Source organism: Oncorhynchus clarkii, chromosome 6 (genome assembly GCF_045791955.1).
Source record: "Oncorhynchus clarkii lewisi isolate Uvic-CL-2024 chromosome 6, UVic_Ocla_1.0, whole genome shotgun sequence".
NCBI lineage: Eukaryota > Metazoa > Chordata > Actinopteri > Salmoniformes > Salmonidae > Oncorhynchus > Oncorhynchus clarkii.
The window spans coordinates 84,033,798-84,058,617 of NC_092152.1; the positions used below are offsets into that span (position 1 = coordinate 84,033,798).

Here is a 24,820-nt window from a genome sequence, read left to right on the forward strand (position 1 = left end):
TATATCACTAGCCACTTTAAACAATGCTACCTTATATAATGTTACTTACCCTACATTATTCATCTCATATGCATACGTATATACTGTACTCTATATCATCGACTGTATCCTTATGTAATACATGTATCACTAGCCACTTTAACTATGCCACTTTGTTTACATACTCATCTCATATGTATATACTGTACTCGATACCATCTACTGTATCTGCCTATGCTGCTCTGTACCATCACTCATTCATATATCCTTATGTACATATTCTTTATCCCCTCACACTGTGTACAAGACAGTAGTTTTGGAATTGTTAGTTAGATTACTTGTTGGTTATTACTGCATTGTCGGAACTAGAAGCACAAGCATTTCGCTACACTCGCATTAACATCTGCTAACCATGTGTATGTGACAAATAAAATTTGATTTGATTTGAGATAGGAACCAACTCCATCTATGTAAACAGTCAGGTTTAATGTACAGCCTGATAGGAACCAACTCCATCTATGTAAACAGTCAGGTTTAATGTACAGCCTGATAGGAACCAACTCCATCTATGTAAACAGTCAGGTTTAATGTACAGCCTGATAGGAACCAACTCCATCTATGTAAACAGTCAGGTTTAATGTACAGCCTGATAGGAACCAACTCCATCTATGTAAACAGTCAGGTAAAATGTACAGCCTGATAGGAACCAACTCCATCTATGTAAACAGTCAGGTTTAATGTACAGCCTGATAGGAACCAACTCCATCTATGTAAACAGTCAGGTTTAATGTACAGCCTGATAGGAACCAACTCCATCTATGTAAACAGTCAGGTTTAATGTACAGCCTGATAGGAACCAACTCCATCTATGTAAACAGTCAGGTTTAATGTACAGCCTGATAGGAACCAACTCCATCTATGTAAACAGTCAGGTTTAATGTACAGCCTGATAGGAACCAACTCCATCTATGTAAACAGTCAGGTGAAATGTACAACCTGATAGGAACCAACTCCATCTATGTAAACAGTCAGGTTTAATGTACAGCCTGATAGGAACCAACTCCATCTATGTAAACAGTCAGGTAAAATGTACAGCCTGATAGGAACCAACTCCATCTATGTAAACAGTCAGGTTTAATGTACAGCCTGATAGGAACCAACTCCATCTATGTAAACAGTCAGGTAAAATGTACAGCCTGATAGGAACCAACTCCATCTATGTAAACAGTCAGGTTTAATGTACAGCCTGATAGGAACCAACTCCATCTATGTAAACAGTCAGGTTTAATGTACAGCCTGATAGGAACCAACTCCATCTATGTAAACAGTCAGGTTTAATGTACAGCCTGATAGGAACCAACTCCATCTATGTAAACAGTCAGGTAAAATGTACAGCCTGATAGGAACCAACTCCATCTATGTAAACAGTCAGGTTTAATGTACAGCCTGATAGGAACCAACTCCATCTATGTAAACAGTCAGGTTTAATGTACAGCCTGATAGGAACCAACTCCATCTATGTAAACAGTCAGGTTTAATGTACAGCCTGATAGGAACCAACTCCATCTATGTAAACAGTCAGGTAAAATGTACAGCCTGATAGGAACCAACTCCATCTATGTAAACAGTCAGGTTTAATGTACAGCCTGATAGGAACCAACTCCATCTATGTAAACAGTCAGGTAAAATGTACAGCCTGATAGGAACCAACTCCATCTATGTAAACAGTCAGGTTTAATGTACAGCCTGATAGGAACCAACTCCATCTATGTAAACAGTCAGATAAAATGTACAGCCTGAAAGGAACCAACTCCATCTATGTAAACAGTCAGGTTTAATGTACAGCCTGATAGGAACCAACTCCATCCATGTAAACAGTCAGGTTTAATGTACAGCCTGATAGGAACCAACTCCATCTATGTAAACAGTCAGGTGAAATGTACAACCTGATAGGAACCAACTCCATCTATGTAAACAGTCAGGTTTAATGTACAGCCTGATAGGAACCAACTCCATCTATGTAAACAGTCAGGTTTAATGTACAGCCTGATAGGAACCAACTCCATCTATGTAAACAGTCAGGTTTAATGTACAGCCTGATAGGAACCAACTCCATCTATGTAAACAGTCAGGTTTAATGTACAGCCTGATAGGAACCAACTCCATCTATGTAAACAGTCAGGTTTAATGTACAGCCTGATAGGAACCAACTCCATCTATGTAAACAGTCAGGTAAAATGTACAGCCTGATAGGAACCAACTCCATCTATGTAAACAGTCAGGTGAAATGTACAGCCCGAGTACAATATTTGAGGTGCTGCCTTGTTTGCATGTTGATAAAAATACGAACAGAAAACATAACAAAACCAAAACTAACATGAACAATTGGACAGGCGGAGAAAACAATGAGATCAGCAGTTTCTCTCCCGACCAGAAAAACAATCTGCCACAGAACCGGATGGATTTTCTGCTGAGCTCAATTGACTGAGAAGTTGTCGGAGGTTTGCAATATTGGCTTTCCTCAGCCCAGCGGAACAATTTCCCAAGCCGAGCGAATAGCCAGTCGCTTTCTCCCTCAACTATAAGAGATAGTTAATGAAACAACCTCGCCACAATAAAACGACCAAAGAAACGTGAAGAAAACAACAGGAAAAAGCCTGAACTCGACTGTTAAAGAAATAAACAGGATTTGCTCAGGATGAAATTTACGAGGAGCTCTGACAGAGACGACAGAAGCACAGCCTCTCTCTCCGTCAAGTCAAGGTTAGAGAAGTGATCAATATCACTATCTCAATAAAACAGTTCAATAACAGGAGATGAAGAGGAGGACAGAGAAGAGGAGGAGGAGAGGAGGACAGAGAAGAGAAGGAGGACAGAGAAGAGAAGGAGAGGAGGACAGAGAAGAGAAGGAGAGGAGGACAGAGAAGAGAAGGAGAGGAGGACAGAGAAGAGAAGGACAGAGAAGAGAAGGAGGACAGAGAAGAGGAGGACAGAGAAGAGAAGGAGGACAGAGAAGAGAAGGAGGACAGAGAAGAGAAGGAGGACAGAGAAGAGAAGGAGGAGAGGAGAACAGAAGAGAAGGAGGAGAGGAGGACAGAGAAGAGGAGGACAGAGAGGTGGACAGAGAGGTGGAGGACAGAGAAGAGAAGGAGGAGAGGAGGACAGAGAAGAGAAGGACAGAGAAGAGAAGGAGGAGAGGAGGACAGAGAGGTGGAGGACAGAGAAGAGAAGGAGGAGAGGAGGACAGAGAAGGAGGACAGAGAAGAGAATGAGGACAGAGAAGGAGGACAGAGAAGAGAAGGAGGACAGAGAAGAGAAGGAGGAGAGGAGGACAGAGAAGAGAAGGAGAGGAGGACAGAGAAGAGAAGGAGGAGAGGAGGACAGAGAAGAGAAGGAGGACAGAGAAGAGAAGGAGGACAGAGAAGAGAAGGAGGACAGAGAAGAGAAGGAGGAGAGGAGAACAGAAGAGAAGGAGAAGAGGACAGAAGAGAAGGGGGAGAGGAGGACAGAGAAGGAGGACAGAGAAGAGAAGGAGGACAGAAAGGGGAAGGAGGACAGAGAAGAGAAGGAGGACAGAGAAGAGAAGGAGGACAGAGAAGAGAAGGAGGACAGAGAAGAGAAGGAGGACAGAGAAGAGAAGGAGGACAGAGAAGAGAAGGAGGACAGAGAAGAGAAGGAGGAGAGGAGGACAGAGAAGAGAAGGAGGACAGAGAAGAGAAGGAGGAGAGGAGGACAGAGAAGGAGGAGGAGGAGATGAAGGGAGGAGGAGGACAGAGAAGAGAAGGAGGAGATGAAGGGAGGAGGAGGACAGAGAAGAGGAGGAGGAGATGAAGGGAGGAGGAGGACAGAGAAGAGGAGGAGGAGATGAAGGGAGGAGGAGGACAGAGAGGAGGAGGAGATGAAGGGAGGAGGAGGACAGAGAAGATGAGGAGGAGATGAAGGGAGGAGGAGGACAGAGAAGAGGAGGAGGAGATGAAGGGAGGAGGAGGACAGAGAAGAGGAGGAGGAGATGAAGGGAGGAGGAGGACAGAGAAGAGAAGGAGGAGATGAAGGACAGAGAAGAGGAGGAGGAGGGGAGGAGGGAAGAGAAGTGGAGGAGGAGAGGAGGAGGAGAGGATGACAGAGAAGAGGAGGAGGAGAGGAGGACAGAGAAGAGGAGGAGGAGAGGAGGACAGAGAGGGGGAAGGAGGAGAGGAGGACAGAGAAGAGAAGGAGAGTTATAAGGGGGGGAAAGATTTGAGTGTGACGAACCAAATGCCCCAGTGACTGTGTGTGTGTGTGTGTGTGTGTGTGTGTGTGTGTGTGTGTGTGTGTGTGTTGACAACACATCAGTCAGGTGATTTGGGAGGAGAGTCTTCTCTCCAGGTAACATGCTGTATGGTCCAGAGGGACAATCACTCTCATACCAGATCAATACCACATACGTTTGGCAACCTTCACATCGTAAAGAAAATACATAAATAAATTGAATCGCCACTCGCGCCCCAGACACTAACCAGCCTGATGGATTTCAGAGGGACACCAGAGATTAACAGACAGAGAGAGATCCAGACAGACAGACAGAGACAGAGAGAGAGAGAGAGAGAGAGAGAAAGAGAGAGAGAAAGAGAGAGATCGATAGATATGGTGAGAAAATAAGAACAGAGAAATAGGGTGAAAGAGAGAGAGAAAAAAAAGAGAAAGTTAGTAGTTGTAAAAGTCTGGATTGTAACATGGATTGTATATGTGAGGGGGTGAGTGACACTTTAATGAAGTCAAGTGGTAACCCAAATCATGTTGTTAAAGGCCAGGTTCTACCCTTCACTGAGAAGCCCATACTCCCACCACATCTCTTCTCTCTACCCTTCACTGAGAAGCCCATACTCCAACCATGTCTCTTCTCTCTACCCTTCACTGAGAAGCCCATACTCCCACCATGTCTCTTCTCTCTACCCTTCACTGAGAAGCCCATACTCCCACCACGTCTCTTCTCTCTACCCTTCACTGAGAAGCCCATACTCCCACCACGTCTCTTCTCTCTACCCTTCACTGAGAAGCCCATACTCCCACCACATCTCTTCTCTCTACCCTTCACTGAGAAGCCCATACTCCCACCACATCTCTTCTCTCTACCCTTCACTGAGAAGCCCATACTCCCACCACGTCTCTTCTCTCTACCCTTCACTGAGAAGCCCATACTCCCACCACGTCTCTTCTCTCTACCCTTCACTGAGAAGCCCATACTCCCACCACGTCTCTTCTCTCTACCCTTCACTGAGAAGCCCATACTCCCACCACATCTCTTCTCTCTACCCTTCACTGAGAAGCCCATACTCCCACCACGTCTCTTCTCTCTACCCTTCACTGAGAAGCCCATACTCCCACCACGTCTCTTCTCTCTACCCTTCACTGAGAAGCCCATACTCCCACCACATCTCTTCTCTCTACCCTTCACTGAGAAGCCCATACTCCCACCACGTCTCTTCTCTCTACCCTTCACTGAGAAGCCCATACTCCCACCACGTCTCTTCTCTCTACCCTTCACTGAGAAGCCCATACTCCCACCACATCTCTTCTCTCTACCCTTCACTGAGAAGCCCATACTCCCACCACGTCTCTTCTCTCTACCCTTCACTGAGAAGCCCATACTCCCACCACATCTCTTCTCTCTACCCTTCACTGAGAAGCCCATACTCCAACCATGTCTCTTCTCTCTACCCTTCACTGAGAAGCCCATACTCCCACCACGTCTCTTCTCTCTACCCTTCACTGAGAAGCCCATACTCCCACCACGTCTCTTCTCTCTACCCTTCACTGAGAAGCCCATACTCCCACCACGTCTCTTCTCTCTACCCTTCACTGAGAAGCCCATACTCCCACCACATCTCTTCTCTCTACCCTTCACTGAGAAGCCCATACTCCCACCACATCTCTTCTCTCTACCCTTCACTGAGAAGCCCATACTCCCACCACATCTCTTCTCTCTACCCTTCACTGAGAAGCCCATACTCCCACCACATCTCTTCTCTCTACCCTTCACTGAGAAGCCCATACTCCCACCACGCCTCTTCTCTCTACCCTTCACTGAGAAGCCCATACTCCCACCACGTCTCTTCTCTCTACCCTTCACTGAGAAGCCCATACTCCCACCATGTCTCTTCTCTCTACCCTTCACTGAGAAGCCCATACTCCCACCACGTCTCTTCTCTCTACCCTTCACTGAGAAGCCCATACTCCCACCACGTCTCTTCTCTCTACCCTTCACTGAGAAGCCCATACTCCCACCACATCTCTTCTCTCTACCCTTCACTGAGAAGTCCATACTCCCACCACATCTCTTCTCTCTACCCTTCACTGAGAAGCCCATACTCCCACCACATCTCTTCTCTCTCCCCTTCACTGAGAAGCCCATACTCCCACCACATCTCTTCTCTCTACCCTTCACTGAGAAGCCCATACTCCCACCACGTCTCTTCTCTCTACCCTTCACTGAGAAGCCCATACTCCCACCACGTCTCTTCTCTCTACCCTTCACTGAGAAGCCCATACTCCCACCACATCTCTTCTCTCTACCCTTCACTGAGAAGCCCATACTCCCACCACATCTCTTCTCTCTACCCTTCACTGAGAAGCCCATACTCCCACCACGTCTCTTCTCTCTACCCTTCACTGAGAAGCCCATACTCCCACCACATCTCTTCTCTCTACCCTTCACTGAGAAGCCCATACTCCCACCACATCTCTTCTCTCTACCCTTCACTGAGAAGCCCATACTCCCACCACATCTCTTCTCTCTACCCTTCACTGAGAAGCCCATACTCCCACCACATCTCTTCTCTCTACCCTTCACTGAGAAGCCCATACTCCCACCACATCTCTTCTCTCTACCCTTCACTGAGAAGCCCATACTCCCACCACGTCTCTTCTCTCTACCCTTCACTGAGAAGCCCATACTCCCACCACATCTCTTCTCTCTACCCTTCACTGAGAAGCCCATACTCCCACCACATCTCTTCTCTCTACCCTTCACTGAGAAGCCCATACTCCCACCACATCTCTTCTCTCTACCCTTCACTGAGAAGCCCATACTCCCACCACATCTCTTCTCTCTACCCTTCACTGAGAAGCCCATACTCCCACCACGTCTCTTCTCTCTACCCTTCACTGAGAAGCCCATACTCCCACCACGTCTCTTCTCTCTACCCTTCACTGAGAAGCCCATACTCCCACCATGTCTCTTCTCTCAACACCATTCTTATTGTTATACCTACCAGTGTTGGCACGAAGGCCGACAGTAAAGTACAGACAGGCACCTACTTGTACACGGTCCCTCCGTTTCCATGGCCAAGCTGCTCCTGGTATTGTATGTCTTGGCCATTGATCTATAGAGGCACAAACAGAGATCAATACTAATAGGATAGGAGATAGAAGATAGAGATGTCAATGGAGATTTAGAAAGGGAGGGAGGGAGGCGGGGGGGAGGAGAGAGAGAGGGAGGGAGCGAGAGAGAGCGAGAGAGAGAGGGAGACAGGTAGAGGGAGAGAGGGGAAGGGAGAGGGAGAGGGGAAGGGAGAGGGAGGGAGAGAGAAAGAGAGAGAGCGAGAGAGAGGGGGAGGGAGAGGGAGAACGAGAGCGAGAGAGGAATGTTACTGGAGGCCATAAACAAGGAAACAGGCATTCAGGTCATCCCAAGTTCAGAGGGAGAGAGGGAGGGGGAGAGAGAGAGGGGAGAGAGAGAGAGGGGAGAGAGAGAGAGGGGAGAGAGAGAGGGGAGAGAGAGAGAGGGGGAGAGAGAGAGGGGGAGAGAGAGAGGGAGAGAGAGAGAGGGGGAGAGAGAGAGAGGGAGAGAGGTGAGAGAGAGAGGGGGAGAGAGAGAGGGGAGAGAGAGAGAGGGGGAGAGAGAGAGGGGGAGAGAGAGAGGGGGAAAGAGAGAGCGAGATCAATACAACATTTGCTGTCCAATTTCTAAAAGGACAATGGCGTGTAGGGGGGCGGGTGGGGAGGAGTGATGGAGAGTTTAATGATGATTTGTTTGCTGTCGTCGTTCCAGTCCTGTGTTGATAAAAGGTGTCAGAACGGGGTAATATAACATGGCCTCGTGTGACATGGAGGGGAGGCTGGGGGAAAGTTTTCTCCTGTCAGACTGATGGGAGGAGGGTAGGGGGTGTTACAACACACACACACACACACACACACACACACACACACACACACACACTGCATTTACTAGCCCCCCCAAAAAAGAGTATACTGCACGGAATAAACTATCACAGCCAGGTGTCCATCCAGCCACTATTCTAATATTCACACAAAAAGACATTTCACTGACAGAGGTGTTTCCATCAAACTGACTAGTTGTGAATATAAACGTTTGTAATGACGTAGTGCTTCTAAAAAACACGTCTTCAGATGAAACACAGCAGATCAATGTGCTTCCATCTCCTCTGAAACTCTACCGATGGTTTTGTTACAAACGTTTTTAGAGAAAGAGCAAACTCGTCCGATCTGGTCTTGGCACATTCTCACTTGGCAGATAGAGTGATCTGGTCTTGGCACATTCTCACTTGGCAGATAGATTGATCTGGTCTTGGCACATTCTCACTTGGCAGATAGAGTGATCTGGTCTTGGCACATTCTTACTTGGCAGATAAAGTGGATAAGCTTCACGATGAGACAAAATATCATATTTATTTTTCAAATGGCAGCCAAGCACCATGATGTCACCAGCATAGCCTACAAATAATATCCCAGATAAGCCTATTTCCTGGAAATGAATATCCTAGATAGGCCTATTTCCTGGAAATGAATATTCTAGATAGGCCTATTTCCTGGAAATGAATATCCCAGATAGGCCTATTTCCTGGAAATGAATATCCCAGATAGGCCTATTTCCTGGAAATGAATATCCCAGATAGGCCTATTTCCTGGAAATGAATATCCCAGATAGGCCTATTTCCTGGAAATGAATATCCCAGATAGGCCTACTTCCTGGAAATGAATATCCCAGATAGGCCTACTTCCTGGAAATGAATATCCCAGATAGGCCTACTTCCTGGAAATTAATATCCCAGATAGGCCTATTTCCTGGAAATTAGCATCAAGCTCATCACCGCACATTCTCCACCTTGAGAAGTTCATCATAACTTATTTCACCTGTAGTCAAATAAACACTTCCTGCTTTTCCAGGTCGTAGCGGGAAAGGAGCACACAGCACCACAACATGATGTTGTTCTAGCAATACAGGAGCATCTCCACCCAAATATGAAGCAGAATCTATTTCACTAAAATGATCCGCTCTTGTCCAACACATTTAGTTTTGTCGACATTTCTGAAATCTTACAGAAGATTATCTTTCTCCATCACACCTGTCGTGAGTGTTTTAACGAAGAGCCTGGTAATTCATACGCATAAAATGGTCTGTTTCCATCAGAATATTATGTATCAACCTTATACACACATTCTGCTCTGCTTCAGGACAAAACACGCTGAAACAACACCCGAGCCATCCCTTATACACACATTCTGCTCTGCTTCAGGACAAAACACACTGAAACAACCCCCGAGCCATCCTTTATACACACATTCTGCTCTGCTTCAGGACAAAACACACTGAAACAACCCCCGAGCCATCCCTTATACACACATTCTGCTCTGCTTCAGGACAAAACACACTGAAACAACCCCCGAGCCATCCCTTATACACACATTCTGCTCTGCTTCAGGACAAAACACACTGAAACAACCCCGAGACATCCCTTATACACACATTCTGCTCTGCTTCAGGACAAAACACACTGAAACAACCCCCGAGCCATCCCTTATACACACATTCTGCTCTGCTTCAGGACAAAACACACTGAAACAACCCCCGAGACATCCCTTATACACACATTCTGCTCTGCTTCAGGACAAAACACACTGAAACAACCCCCGAGCCATCCCTTATACACACATTCTGCTCTGCTTCAGGACAAAACACACTGAAACAACCCCCGAGCCATCCCCGTTTACCAGCTCGGTTGTGAGTGAGGACACGGGCTCAGTTCCAGCCTTTTTTATAAAGTCTATAGCCTAATAAAGACACGTCCTCGGCTGGCGTGACCCTTGTCACTTCATCAATACCTACAACAACCCCCCAATCTCCAACACCCGTCCCATTTAAACCCCATGACAGCTATCAGATAAATATTTATATCTCATAACCTGTATTAGATAGAGACATCTGTTTGGGTGGATGGGGTAGAGGCTGGTCCTGGCTAGCAGGCTTGTCAATAGCCTGATTGTGTGGGCAGATGCTTGTTTGTGCTGCTGAGACCAGCATGATATCAAGTCAATGGCCTGCTGTCAAGGTTCATTTTGGCCAGGGGGAAAGGGGCTACACTGGGGGTTAAAAATGACCCAGCACCACCACCACCTACTCCAATTCAGCCCCATTGATTGGGTTACATGGGAGGGGGGTGAGACACTTGTCAGGTGTCAAAGAGAGAGAGAGAGAGAGAGAGAGAGAGAGAGAGAGAGAGAGAGAGAGAGAGAGAGAGAGAGAGGGCAGGAGGTGGGGATACTTGTCAGGTGTCAGAGACAGAGACAGAGACAGAGCAGGAGGTGGGGATACTTGTCAGGTGACAGAGACAGAGACAGAGAGAGCAGGAGGTGGGGATACTTGTCAGGTGTCAGAGACAGAGACAGAGAGAGCAGGAGGGGGGAGATACTTATCAGGTGTCAGAGACAGAGACAGAGAGAGCAGGAGGGGGGAGATACTTGTCAGGTGACAGAGACAGAGAGAGCAGGAGGGGGGGATACTTGTCAGGTGACAGAGACAGAGAGAGCAGGAGGGGGGAGATACTTATCAGGTGTCAGAGACAGAGACAGAGAGAGAGCAGGAGGGGGGAGATACTTGTCAGGTGACAGAGACAGAGAGAGCAGGAGGGGGGATACTTGTCAGGTGACAGAGAGAGCAGGAGGGGGGAGATACTTGTCAGGTGTCAGAGACAGAGAGAGAGAGAGCAGGAGGGGGGGATACTTGTCAGGTGTCAGAGACAGAGAGAGAGAGAGCAGGAGGGGGGAGATACTTGTCAGGTGTCAGAGACAGAGAGACAGAGAGAGCAGGAGGGGGGAGATACTTTACAGGTGTCAGAGACAGAGACAGAGAGAGCAGGAGGGGGGATATACTTGTCAGGTGTCAGAGACAGAGAGACAGAGAGAGCAGGAGGGGGGAGATACTTGTACAGGTGTCAGAGACAGAGACAGAGAGAGCAGGAGGGGGGATATATCAGGTGTCAGAGACAGAGAGAGCAGGAGGGGGGAGATACTTATCAGGTGTCAGAGACAGAGACAGAGAGAGCAGGAGGGGGGAGATACTTGTCAGGTGACAGAGACAGAGAGAGCAGGAGGGGGGATACTTGTCAGGTGACAGAGACAGAGAGAGCAGGAGGGGGGAGATACTTATCAGGTGTCAGAGACAGAGACAGAGAGAGAGCAGGAGGGGGGAGATACTTGTCAGGTGACAGAGACAGAGAGAGCAGGAGGGGGGGATTTGTCAGGTGACAGAGAGAGCAGGAGGGGGGAGATACTTGTCAGGTGTCAGAGACAGAGAGAGAGAGGGAGAGAGCAGGAGGGGGGGATACTTGTCAGGTGTCAGAGACAGAGAGAGAGAGAGCAGGAGGGGGGAGATACTTGTCAGGTGACAGAGAGAGAGAGAGCAGGAGGGGGGAGATACTTGTCAGGTGTCAGAGACAGAGAGACAGAGAGAGCAGGAGGGGGGAGATACTTTACAGGTGTCAGAGACAGAGACAGAGAGAGCAGGAGGGGGGAGATACTTGTCAGGTGTCAGAGACAGAGAGACAGAGAGAGCAGGAGGGGGGAGATACTTGGTGTCAGAGACAGAGACAGAGAGAGCAGGAGGGGGGATGTCAGAGAGACAGAGAGAGCAGGAGGGGGGAGATACTTGTCAGGTGTCAGAGACAGAGAGAGAGAGAGCAGGAGGGGGGAGATACTTGTCAGGTGTCAGAGACAGAGAGAGCAGGAGGGGGGAGATACTTGTCAGGTGTCAGAGACAGAGAGAGAGAGAGCAGGAGGGGGAGATACTTGTCAGGTGTCAGAGACAGAGACAGAGAGGGAGAGAGAGAGGGAGAGAGGGGGTATGGCTCCATTAGACCAATGTGTTACAGGTGACAGAGACAGAGACAGAGAGAGAGAGGGAGAGAGGGTGTATGGCTCCATTAGACCAATGTGTTACAGGTGACAGAGACAGAGAGGGAGAGAGGGGGTATGGCTCCATTAGACCAATGTGTTACAGGTGACAGAGACAGAGAGGGAGAGAGAGAGGGAGAGAGGGGGTATGGCTCCATTAGACCAAAATGTTACAGGTGACAGAGACAGAGACAGAGAGGGAGAGAGAGGGAGAGAGGGCGTTTGGCTCCATTAGACCAATGTGTTACAGGTGACAGAGACAGAGAGGGAGAGAGGGGGTATGGCTCCATTAGACCAATGTGTTACAGGTGACAGAGACAGAGAGGGAGAGAGGGGGTATGGCTCCATTAGACCAATGTGTTACAGGTGACAGAGACAGAGAGGGAGAGAGGGGTATGGCTCCATTAGACCAATGTGTTACAGGCGACATCGGGGAAGTGGCTGGGCTTAATTGTCTGCTTGACACACTTTGCCTGGCCTTACGTGTGTGAGTGTGTCCTAGGCAACAGCGCTCAGCTAAGACAATGAATATCTATCCAGTAGGTCAGGATAAAGATGTCGACCGGGGCAGGCGGTGAAACAGGAAGTGAGCAGCAGCTTTCAGAGGAAATCAATGAACGGCCACTCAGTAGCAGGGACATGAAATGTCTTCTATAACAGGACAACGCTCACTAACAGGGACATGATGTGTCTTCTATAACAGGGACATGATGTGTCTTCTATAACAGGACCAGACACTCACTAACAGGGACATGATATGTCTTCTATAACAGGACCAGACACTCAGTAACAGGGACATGATGTGTCTTCTATAACAGGGACATGATGTGTCTTCTATAACAGGACCAGACACTCACTAACAGGGACATGATGTGTCTTCTATAACAGGACAACACTCACTAACAGGGACATGATGTGTCTTCTATAACAGGACCAGACGCTCACTAACAGGGACATGATGTGTCTTCTATAACAGGACCAGACACTCACTAACAGGGACATGATGTGTCTTCTATAACAGGACCAGACACTCACTAACAGGGACATGATGTATCTTCTATAACAGGACCAGACACTCACTAACAGAGACATGATGTGTCTTCTATAACAGAACCAGACACTCACTAACAGGGACACGATGTGTCTTCTATAACAGGACCAGACACTCACTAAAAGGGACATGATGTATCTTCTATAACAGGACAACACTCACTAACAGGGACATGATGTGTCTTCTATAACAGGACCAGACACTCACTAACAGGGACATGATGTGTCTTCTATAACAGGACCAGACACTCACTAACAGGGACATGAAGTGTCTTCTATAACAGGGACATGATGTGTCTTCTATAACAGGACCAGACACTCACTAACAGGGACATGATGTGTCTTCTATAACAGGACCAGACACTCACTAACAGGGACATGAAGTGTCTTCTATAACAGGACCAGACACTCACTAACAGGGACATGATGTGTCTTCTATAACACTCACTAACAGGGACATGAAGTGTCTTCTATAACAGGACCAGACACTCACTAACAGGGACATGATGTGTCTTCTATAACAGGACCAGACACTCACTAACAGGGACATGATGTGTCTTCTATAACACTCACTAACAGGGACATGAAGTGTCTTCTATAACAGGACCAGACACTCACTAACAGGGACATGATGTGTCTTCTATAACAGGACCAGACACTCACTAACAGGGACATGATGTGTCTTCTATAACAGGACAACACTCACTAACAGGGACATGATGTGTCTTCTATAACAGGACCAGACACTCACTAACAGGGACATGATGTGTCTTCTATAACAGGACCAGACGCTCACTAACAGGGACATGATGTGTCTTCTATAACAGGACCAGACACTCACTAACAGGGACATGATGTGTCTTCTATAACAGGACCAGACACTCACTAACAGGGACATGAAGTGTCTTCTATAACAGGACCAGACACTCACTAACAGGGACATGATGTGTCTTCTATAACAGGGACATGATGTGTCTTCTATAACAGGACCAGACACTCACTAACAGGGACATGATGTGTCTTCTATAACACTCACTAACAGGGACATGATGTGTCTTCTATAACAGGGACATGATGTGTCTTCTATAACAGGACAACACTCACTAACAGGGACATGATGTGTCTTCTATAACAGGACCAGACACTCACTAACAGGGAAATGATGTGTCTTCTATAACAGGATCTAACAGGGTGCAGGCCAAGGTCCTGAGGACAGGGACTTACAGGGTGCAGACCAAGGTCCTGAGGACAGGGACTAACAGGGTGCAGACCAAGGTCCTGAGGACAGGGACATGATGTGTCTTATATAACAGGATCTAACAGGGTGCAGGCCAAGGTCCTGAGGACAGGGACTAACAGGGTGCAGACCAAGGTCCTGAGGACAGGGACTAACAGGGTGCAGACCAAGGTCCTGAGGACAGGGACATGATGTGTCTTATATAACAGGATCTAACAGGGTGCAGGCCAAGGTCCTGAGGACAGGGACTAACAGGGTGCAGACCAAGGTCCTGAGGACAGGGACTTACAGGGTGCAGGCCAAGGTCCTGAGGACAGGGACTAACAGGGTGCAGGCCAAGGCCCTGAGGACAGGGACTAACAGGGTGCAGGCCAAGGCCCTGAGGACAGGGACTAACAGGGTGCAGACCAAGGTCCTGAGGACAGGGACTAACAGGGTGCAGACCAAGGTCCTGAGGACAGGGACATGATGTGTCTTATATAACAGGATCTAACAGGGTGCAGGCCAAGGTCCTGAGGACAGGGACTAACAGGGTGCAGACCAAGGTCCTGAGGACAGGGACTAACAGGGTGCAGACCAAGGTCCTGAAAACAGGGACATGATGTGTCTTCTATTACAGGATGTTACAGGGTGCAGGCCAAGGCCCTGAGGACAGGGACTAACAGGGTGCAAGCCAAGGCCCTGAGGACAGGGACTAACAGGGTGCAGGCCAAGGCCCTGAGGACAGGGACTAACAGGGTGCAGGCCAAGGCCCTGAGGACAGCCGTTGGGGACACGTGTGTGTTAGTTCAAAAGGGGGAGAAATACAATACCTGTCCATTAGTCAAAATCTTCTTTAGCTCTGCGGAGGACTTCTTTAGACTGGGACTGAAAAATGACAACATCTGGGTTCAGTCAAAAGACACAGGCTACAGAGCAAAGGTGTGATGTCTACACTATAGTCTCCAGTAGCAGTCAAAAGTCTGGACACACCTGCTCATTCTCAGCCTTTTCTTTTCTTTCTACATTGTAGAATAATAGTGAAGACGTCCAAACTATTAAATATCACATATGGAATCATGCAGTAACCAACAAAAAAAAAAAGTGTTCTTCAAAGTAGCCACCCTTTGCCTTGACGACAGCTTTGCACACTCTTGGCATTCACTCTTAACCAGGCTTCATCTGGAATGCTTTTCCAACAGTCTCGAATGAATTCCCACATATGCTGAGCACTTGTTGGCTGCTTTTCCTTTACTCTGCAGTCCAACTCATCCCAAACCATCTCAATTGGGTTGAGGTCGGGTGATTGTGGAGGCCAGGTCATCTGATGCAGCACTCAATCACTCTCATTCTTGGTCAAATGCCCCTTACACAGCCTGGAGGTGTGTTGGGTCATTGCCCTGTTGAAAAACAAATGATAGTCCCACTAAGCGCAAACCAGATGGGATGGCATATCGCTGCAGAATGCTGTGGTAGCCATGCTGGTTAAGTGTGCCTTGAATTCTATATAAATCACTGACAGTGCCACCAGCAAAAGAACACCCACACCATCACACCTCCTCCTCCATGCTTCACGGTGGGAACCACACATGCGGAGATCATACATTAACCTACTCTCCATCTCACAAAGACACAGCTGTTGGAAACAAAAATCTCAAATTTGGACTCATCAGACCAACAGACATATGTCCACCAGTCTAATGTCCATTGCTCGTGTTTCTTGGACCAAGCAAGTCTCTTCTTATTGGCGTCCTTTAGTACTGGTTTCTTTGCAGAAATTCGACCATGAAGGACTGATTCACACAATCTCCTCTGAACAGTTGATGTTGAGATGTGTCTGTTACTTAAACTCTGTGAAGCATTTATTTGGGCTGCAATTTCTGAGACTGGTAACTCTAATGAATGTATACTCTGCAGCAGAGGTAACTCTGGGTCTTCCTTTCCTGTGGCAGTCCTCATGAGAGCCAGTTTCATCATAGCGCTTGATAGTTTTGGTGACTGCAATTGAAGAAACTTTAAAAGTTCTTGAAATTTTCCAGATTGACTGACCTTCATGTCTTAAAGTAATGACGGACTCTCGTTTCTCTTTGCCTATTTGAGCTGTTCTTGCTAATATGGACTTGGCTACCTTCTGTACACCACCCCTAACTTGTCACAACACAACTGATTGGCTCAAATACATTGAGGAGGAAAGAAATTCCACAAATGAATTTAAGGCACACCTGTTAATTGAAATGCATTCCAGGCGACTACCTCATGAAGCTGGTTGAGAGAATGCCAAAAATGTGCAAGAATTACAGCTTTGCACATTTTTGGCATTCTCTCAACCAGCTTCATGAGGTAGTCACCTGGAATGCATTTCAATTAACAGGTGTGCCTTGTTAAGTTCATTTGTGGAATTTGTAGGTACAGAAGGTAGCCCTATTTGGTAAAATACCAAGTCCATAGTATGGCAAGAACAGCTCAAATAAGCAAAGAGAAAGGCAAAGGGTGGCTGCTTTGAAGAATGTTTAACATATGATTCCATATGTGTTATTTCATGATGTCTTCACTATTATTCTACAATGTAGAAAATAGTAAAAATAAAGAAAAACCTTTGAATGAATAGTTCTGTCCAAACTTGACTGGCACTGTACATAGATACCAAGATATTCAAAAACACTGTCTATCTGAGAAGCACAATCATCTATCCATCCACCAACGCACTCATTCACCCATCTATCCATCCACCAACGCACTCATTCACCCATCTATCCATCCACCAACACACTCATTCACCCATCTATCCATCCCCCAACGCACTCATTCACCCATCCACCAACACACTCATTCACCCATCGATCCATCCACCAACACACTCATTCCCCCATCTATCCATCCACCAACGCACTCATTCACCCATCTATCCATCCACCAACGCACTCATTCACCCATCTATCCATCCACCAACGCACTCATTCACCCATCTATCCATCCACCAACGCACTCATTCACCCATCTATCCATCCACCAACGCACTCATTCCCCCATCTATCCATCCACCAACGCACTCATTCACCCATCTATCCATCCACCAACGCACTCATTCCCCCATCTATCCATCCACCAACGCACTCATTCACCCATCTATCCATCCACCAACGCACTCATTCACCCATCTATCCATCCACCAACGCACTCATTCACCCATCTATCCATCCACCAACGCACTCATTCACCCATCTATCCATCCACCAACGCACTCATTCACCCATCTATCCATCCACCAACGCACTCATTCACCCATCTATCCATCCACCAACGCACTCATTCACCCATCTATCCATCCACCAACGCACTCATTCACCCATCTATCCATCCACCAACGCACTCATTCACCCATCTATCCATCCACCAACGCACTCATTCACCCATCTATCCATCCACCAACGCACTCATTCACCCATCTATCCATCCACCAAAGCACTCATTCACCAATCTATCCATCCACCAACGCACTCATTCACCCATCTATCCATCCACCAACGCACTCATTCACCCATCTATCCATCCACCAACGCACTCATTCACCAATCTATCCATCCACCAACGCACTCATTCACCCATCTATCCATCCACCAACGCACTCATTCCCCCATCTATCCATCCACCAACGCACTATTCATCCACCAACGCACTCATTCACCATCTATCCATCCACCAACGCACTCATTCACCCATCTATCCATCCACCAACGCACTCATTCACCCATCTATCCATCCACCAACGCACTCATTCACCCATCTATCCATCCACCAACGCACTCATTCACCCATCTATCCATCCACCAACGCACTCATTCACCCATCTATCCATCCACCAACGCACTCATTCACCCATCTATCCATCCACCAACACACTCATTCACCCATCTATCCATCCACCAACACACTCATTCACCAATCTATCCATCCACCAACGCACTCATTCACCCATCCACCAACACACTCATTCACCCATCTATCCATCCACCAACACACTCATTTACCCATCTATCCATCCACCAACGCACTCATTCACCCATCTATCCATCCACCAACGCACTCATTCACCCATCTATCCATCCACCAACGCACTCATTCACCCATCTATCCATCCACCAACACACTCATTCACCCATCTATCCATCCACCAACACACTCATTCACCCATCTATCCATCCACCAACACACTCATTCACCCATCTATCCATCCACCAACACACTCATTCACCCATCTATCCATCCACCAACACACTCATTCACCCATCTATCCATCCACCAACGCACTCATTCACCCATCTATCCATCCACCAACGCACTCATTCACCCATCTATCCATCCACCAACACACTCATTCACCCATCTATCCATCCACCAACACACTCATTCACCAATCTATCCATCCACCAACGCACTCATTCACCCATCTATCCATCCACCAACGCACTCATTCACCCATCTATCCATCCACCAACGCACTCATTCACCCATCCACCAACACACTCATTCACCCATCTATCCATCCACCAACACACTCATTCACCCATCTATCCATCCACCAACACACTCATTCACCCATCTATCCATCCACCAACACACTCATTCACCCATCTATCCATCCACCAACGCACTCATTCACCCATCCACCAACACACTCATTCACCCATCTATCCATCCACCAACACACTCATTCACCCATCTATCCATCCACCAACACACTCATTCACCCATCTATCCATCCACCAACGCACTCATTCACCCATCTATCCATCCACCAACACACTCATTCACCCATCTATCCATCCACCAACGCACTCATTCACCCATCTATCCATCCACCGGCATTTACATACATTCCCCCATCCATTCATCCCTCCTCCATCCACCCAGAGGCCGTTGGGCCTTAACCCTCCAGACTCCTCACCTATTGTTGGGCATAGAGCCGATGGCGGCGGGGGAACAGTCATTGGGCCTTGTGTTCACCTGCAGCCAAAAAAGAGACAGAGACAATAAGTTGGCAAGGCCAACAGCCAGCCAGGCAGGCAGCAAGCACACAGGCCTTCTAATGAACCCATTGACTGACTCAACACAATCTCTCTCGCTCTCTTTTTCTCTCAGTTCAAACTGAGGGTTAATTGACTTTTGTTAGAGAGAGGGAAGGAGTAGCTTGAGAGAGAGGGAGAGAGCAGGAGAGAGTATAAGAGAGACAGAGGGAACGAGGGAGACGGAGAGAGAGAAGAGAGAGACAGGGAGAGAGAGAGAGAGACAGGGAGAGAGAGAGAGAGAGACAGGGAGAGAGAGAGAGACAAGGGAGACAGGGAGAGGAGAGATAGGAGAGAACAAGGGAGACAGGGAGAGAGCGAGATAGAGGAGAGAGAACGAGGGCGACAGGGAGAGAGAGAGATAGAGGAGAGAGAACGAGGGCGACAGGGAGAGAGAGAGATAGAGGAGAGAGAACGAGGGAGACAGGGAGAGAGAGAGAGAGGAGAGAGAACGAGGGAGACGGGGAGAGAGAGAGAGATAGAGGAGAGAGAACAAGGGAGACAGATAGAGGAGAGAGAATGAGGGAGACAGATAGAGGAGAGAGAACGAGGGAGACGGGGAGAGAGAGAGATAGACTATGGGCGTATGGGAGGAGCATCGATGAAAAAACGGATTGAAAGACTCACATTAGGAGGAAAAGTACCATCTTTCTAGGAAATGTACTTCTGTCCAGCTCTGCATGGGTATGGTGGGGTTTTTACACCGAAGACCCAGCACACCCGGATTCAACCCAGGTTCAACAGAAACCAGAGGGAAACGGGGTGGTCGTTCTAAAAATAACTTGTTTAATTGGGGTCCACAGGTCACCTTGTTTGGTCCACTAAGGCAGGGATTCTCCTTTTAATTAGTGCCCAGAGAAGACCTCATTTAAATGTACAGTATCTTGTTCCTCATTTTCTAGAGCCAATTAATTTGAGATGAAACATGATCAAAGAGTTTCAACATCATCTATGGAGAAACAAAGATTCCACCTTTAAAGAGATTCCCCATCAAAACATTGTCAACAGGAAGCCTTGACGTAAATGTTGAGTAAAATACAGGTACAGCAAAATTCAGCATTTCAAGGGAAGCCCGGCCCTACGACTAAAACACAACGCAATGTAGTCTTATTAGAATGGAACATGGATTTATGAATGACCTAGAGACACGGTTGTCAGCTTGGCTAACCCATTTAAGACATTGTAATTAGCAGAAGGGTTTCAATAGCTAACATATGAGCAGAACATGAAGATGGAGAGTCCGGGGTGTTTCTGAACGGGGGTTTCTGGGTAATGACTATTTCATGGTCGGGTGAAAAAAAGCCTTTCCTCCGTGGTGCTGCTTGACTTAGTAGGTCTAACCCTGCTCATCTTCAACATCCAATCAGATGTGTGAAAATTGAGGGGACCATGATGCATTGGGGGGCAGCTTAGAATATAATACCCTGCTCTTAGCCGCCCATCACAGAGTAACCAAATGAGTACTGGGAGCTGAATAAGGAGAGAGAGCGAGAGAGAAAGAGAGAGAAAAAGAGAGGAGAGAAAGAGAGAGAATGAAGGGAGAGGAGAGAGAGAGAATGAGAGAAGAGAGAGAGAGAGAAAGAGAGAATGAGAGGAGAAAGAGAGAATGAGAGGAGAAAGAGAGAGGATGAAAGAAGAGAGAGAGAGAATGAGGAAGAGAGAGAGAGAATGAGAGAAGAGAGAGAGAGAATGAAAGAGAGAATGAGGAAGAGAGAGATGTGAATGAGAGGAATGAGAGAAATATGAGAGAGAGAGAGATGAGAGAATGCGAGAGAGAGAGAATGAGGAAGAGAGAGAGAGGATGAAAGAAGAGAGAGAGAATGAGGAAGAGAGAGAGAGAATGAGAGAGAGAATGAGGAAGAGAGAGAGAGATGTGAATGAGAGGAATGAGAGAAATATGAGAGAGAGAGATGTGAATGAGAGGAATGAGAGAAATATGAGAGAGAGCGAGAGAGAGAGAGAAAGAGAGAGACAGAGAGAGATGAGAATGAGAGAATGAGAGAGAGAGAATGAGAGGAGAGAGAGAGAGAGAATGAGAGAGAGAGAGATGAGAGGGAGAGAGAGAGAGATGAGAGGGAGAGAGAGAGAGAGAGAGAATGAGAGAGAGAGAGAGAGATGGAGAAAAAAAGAAAGGAATACAGCCACACATCTACATATATAAATACAAAGCGGAGAGAGGGGGGGTGTGTGTGTGTGTGTGTGTGTGTGTGTGTGTGTGTGTGTGTGCGTGCGTGAGAAAGAGAACCTTGACTTCAATTGACATTTCAATAAGTGGAACACAGCGTTACCAATCCATTTCGCCCCAACTTTTCTCCTGAAACAATTATTGAGATGGTACCTTCAGGCCGTGTATGTTCCGGATCCCTGGAGTCTTGCCGGCTGAAACAGTAATTGACTAAATTTTAGAACACATCACAGGGCCATTTACAAATGGTGCTGAAAAGGAATCGTTTAAAAAGGCGAAATGAGGGTGAATCTGAAATTAGCTGTGCAGAAAAATGATTGAGATGTGGCTCTGGAGACCGGGAGAGAGAGAGAGGGGAATTAGGAAAATATGGCTTTTTTTCCAGGCTCTGTTTATAAATGGGTTGCTGCTTGGCTGGAGATGTGGAGGACTAGTGGCCGACATTTGTAGTTATGCTCTGTTTCAGTTACACATACGCAGCTAGATGGTGAAGTAACACCTGTACTGGATGAATACATGGGCTGTGGGCTCGCTCTCTCTCTTTCTCTCTCTGTCTCTCTCTCTCTGTCTCTCTCTCTCTCTCTCTCTCTCTCTCTCTCTCTCTCTCTCTCTCTCTCTCTCTCTCTCTCTCTCTCTCTCTCTCTCTCTCTCTCTCTCCCTCTCTCTCTCTCCCTCTCTCTCCCTCTCTCTCTCTCCCTCCCTCTCTCTCTCTCTCCCTTCCTCCCTCTATCCCTTCCCCTCCCTCTATCCCTTCCTCCCTCCCTCTATCCCTTCCTCCCTCCCTCTATCCCTTCCTCCCTCCCTCTATCCCTTCCTCCCTCCCTCTCTCCCTTCCTCCCTCCCTCTCTCCCTTCCTCCCTCCCTCTCTCCCTTCCTCCCTCCCTCTCTCCCCCTTCCTCCCTCCCTTCCTCCCTCCCTCTCTCCCTTCCTCCCTCCCTCTCTCCCTTCCTCCCTCTCTCCCTTCCTCACAGATGGTGACGTGAAGTAACACCTGTACTAGATGAATACATGGGCTGTGGGGAACTATGTCCCCTCTCTCTCTCTCCCTCCTAGATGGAGACGTGAAGTAACACCTGTACTAGATGAATACATGGGCTGTGGGGAACTATGTCCCCTCTCTCTCTCTCCCTCCTAGATGGAGACGTGAAGTAACACCTGTACTAGATGAATACATGGGCTGTGGGGAACTATGTCCAAACACTCTTCTCCAAGACAAACAGCTTCTATTTATACACTGTACATGAACATACTCCAAGTATTCAATAGAGCAGTATTCAACTCTGACCCTATGAGGTCCGGAGCCTGCTGGCTTTTCTGTCCTACCTGATAATGAATTACACACCCACCTGGTGTCCCAGGTCTACATCAGTCCCTGATTAGAGGGGAACAATGAAAACAATATCCTAACTCTTATCAACTGTGAACAAGACCCCAGTGACAGGCAAGGAACAACTCATTGTTTCATTGGTGAAACAGAACACACATCAACAACACTTTCTTTCTTAGGTCGTGAAAACATTTAGAAAACGTATTAAAACACAAATGGAACATCAAATGAATTAGAGCTTTAGTGAGTTTTAGAGGGAAACGAAGCCACACTGCACATTTTCCTCAACACAATACCATTAAAGTCTATGTTAAAGGCTCTGTCAATTTTGATTGATTGCTTTGCAGTGGCTGTGTTGATTCTTTCCACTCATGGGCACCCACAGCTCTCTAGTCCTCTACCCAGAACCCACCAATTTCTCTCTCCAGTCTCTCTCTCACCCCAGCACCCAGTCCCTCTCTCACCCTAGCACTATGCCTCTCTCTCTCCAGTCTCTCTCTCACCCCAGCACCCAGTCTCCCTCTCTCTCGCCCCAGCACCCAGTCTCCCTCTCTCTCGCCCCAGCACCCAGTCTCTCTCTCTCTCGCCCCAGCACCCAGTCTCTCTCTCTCTCGCCCCAGCACCCAGTCTCTCTCTCTCTCTCCCTCTCTCGCCCCAGCACCCAGTCTCTCTCTCTCTCGCCCCAGCACCCAGTCTCTCGCCCCAGCACCCAGTCTCTCGCCCCAGCACCCAGTCTCTCTCTCTCGCCCCAGCACCCAGTCTCTCTCTCGCCCCAGCACCCAGTCTCTCTCTCTCTCTCCCCAGCACCCAGTCTCTCTCTCTCTCTCTCGCCCCAGCACCCAGCCTCTCTCTCTCTCTCGCCCCAGCACCCAGCCTCTTTCTCTCACCCCAGCAAACAGTCTCTCTCTCTCTCACCCCAGCACCCAGTCCCTCTACACAGCCAACATCCCTCCCCATCAATGGACTGTGTTCTCATCACAGAGCTTAGAAAACCAAGTTTGTAGTGCTCAGCACACACACACACACACACACAACATACCTCGAGGAAATATCTGGAGAGGCTCAGGCAGTAGGCCATTCATCTGCTGCTCCTTCACATTATTGCAGTACTGAGGAGAGAGAGGAAGAGATACCCAATAATCATCAGTGAGGAAGAGGAGGATAGCGAACGTAAATCCCTTTTAACCAAATGTTTTCTCAACACCTGGGTGGTGAGTATAGCCTAGTCTACAACAAACACATGCTGTGTTGAAAGCTGCTGCAGGTAGAGTCTAGTGCCCTGTGGGCTAGTTCAGGAACGGCTGTAACATCAACCTCCTCCTCTCCAGGTCATCAGCTCACCGAACAGTCGGTTAGACCCTGTTGGGATCTCTCTCACACACACACACACACACACACACACACACACACACACACACACACACACACACACACACACACACACACACACACACACACACACACACACACACACACACACACACACACACACACACACACACACACACACACACACACACACACACACACACACACACACACACACACGAGCCTTGGAGACTACTGCCAAAGCAACATTGCAATTCATGTTTCAGTTAACTAAACCATCTGTTAAAAAATGTGCATGTGAGTGTGTGTTTAACCCCACCTCCTTCTTTGGAGGGTTGAGACCTTTAGAAATGAACGTGGAGACCTTGTCCCTGACAATCAGACCCATAAGCACAGACGCAGATGGATACTTGCAGGGGGTGGCTAGAAATGTGTGTGACAGATTGTGACTCAGTTTTTACCGTGCGTCAGTCAGTGTATAAAAACCTAACATTTCCAATCTA

At 47.7% G+C, this 24,820-nt stretch overlaps 1 protein-coding gene across 2 annotated transcripts in view; it reads right to left on the minus strand.

Moving 5' to 3' along the window:
• The window catches only part of LOC139411736 (dual specificity mitogen-activated protein kinase kinase 5-like), a 122,884-nt gene that overhangs the window by 87,559 nt on the left and 10,505 nt on the right, over window positions 1-24,820 (minus strand). The window contains exons 4-8 of one of the 2 annotated variants that reach the window (XM_071158421.1): window positions 24,028-24,097; window positions 21,815-21,855; window positions 19,359-19,417; window positions 15,247-15,295; window positions 7,276-7,340 (exon numbers count right to left, since the gene is read on the minus strand). In XM_071158421.1, the coding sequence (XP_071014522.1) occupies window positions 7,276-7,340; window positions 15,247-15,295; window positions 19,359-19,417; window positions 21,815-21,855; window positions 24,028-24,097 (284 nt within the window). Of the gene's footprint in view, window positions 1-7,275; window positions 7,341-15,246; window positions 15,302-19,358; window positions 19,418-21,814; window positions 21,856-24,027; window positions 24,098-24,820 lie in introns of both variants that reach the window. The other variant, XM_071158420.1, reaches the window with a different exon arrangement.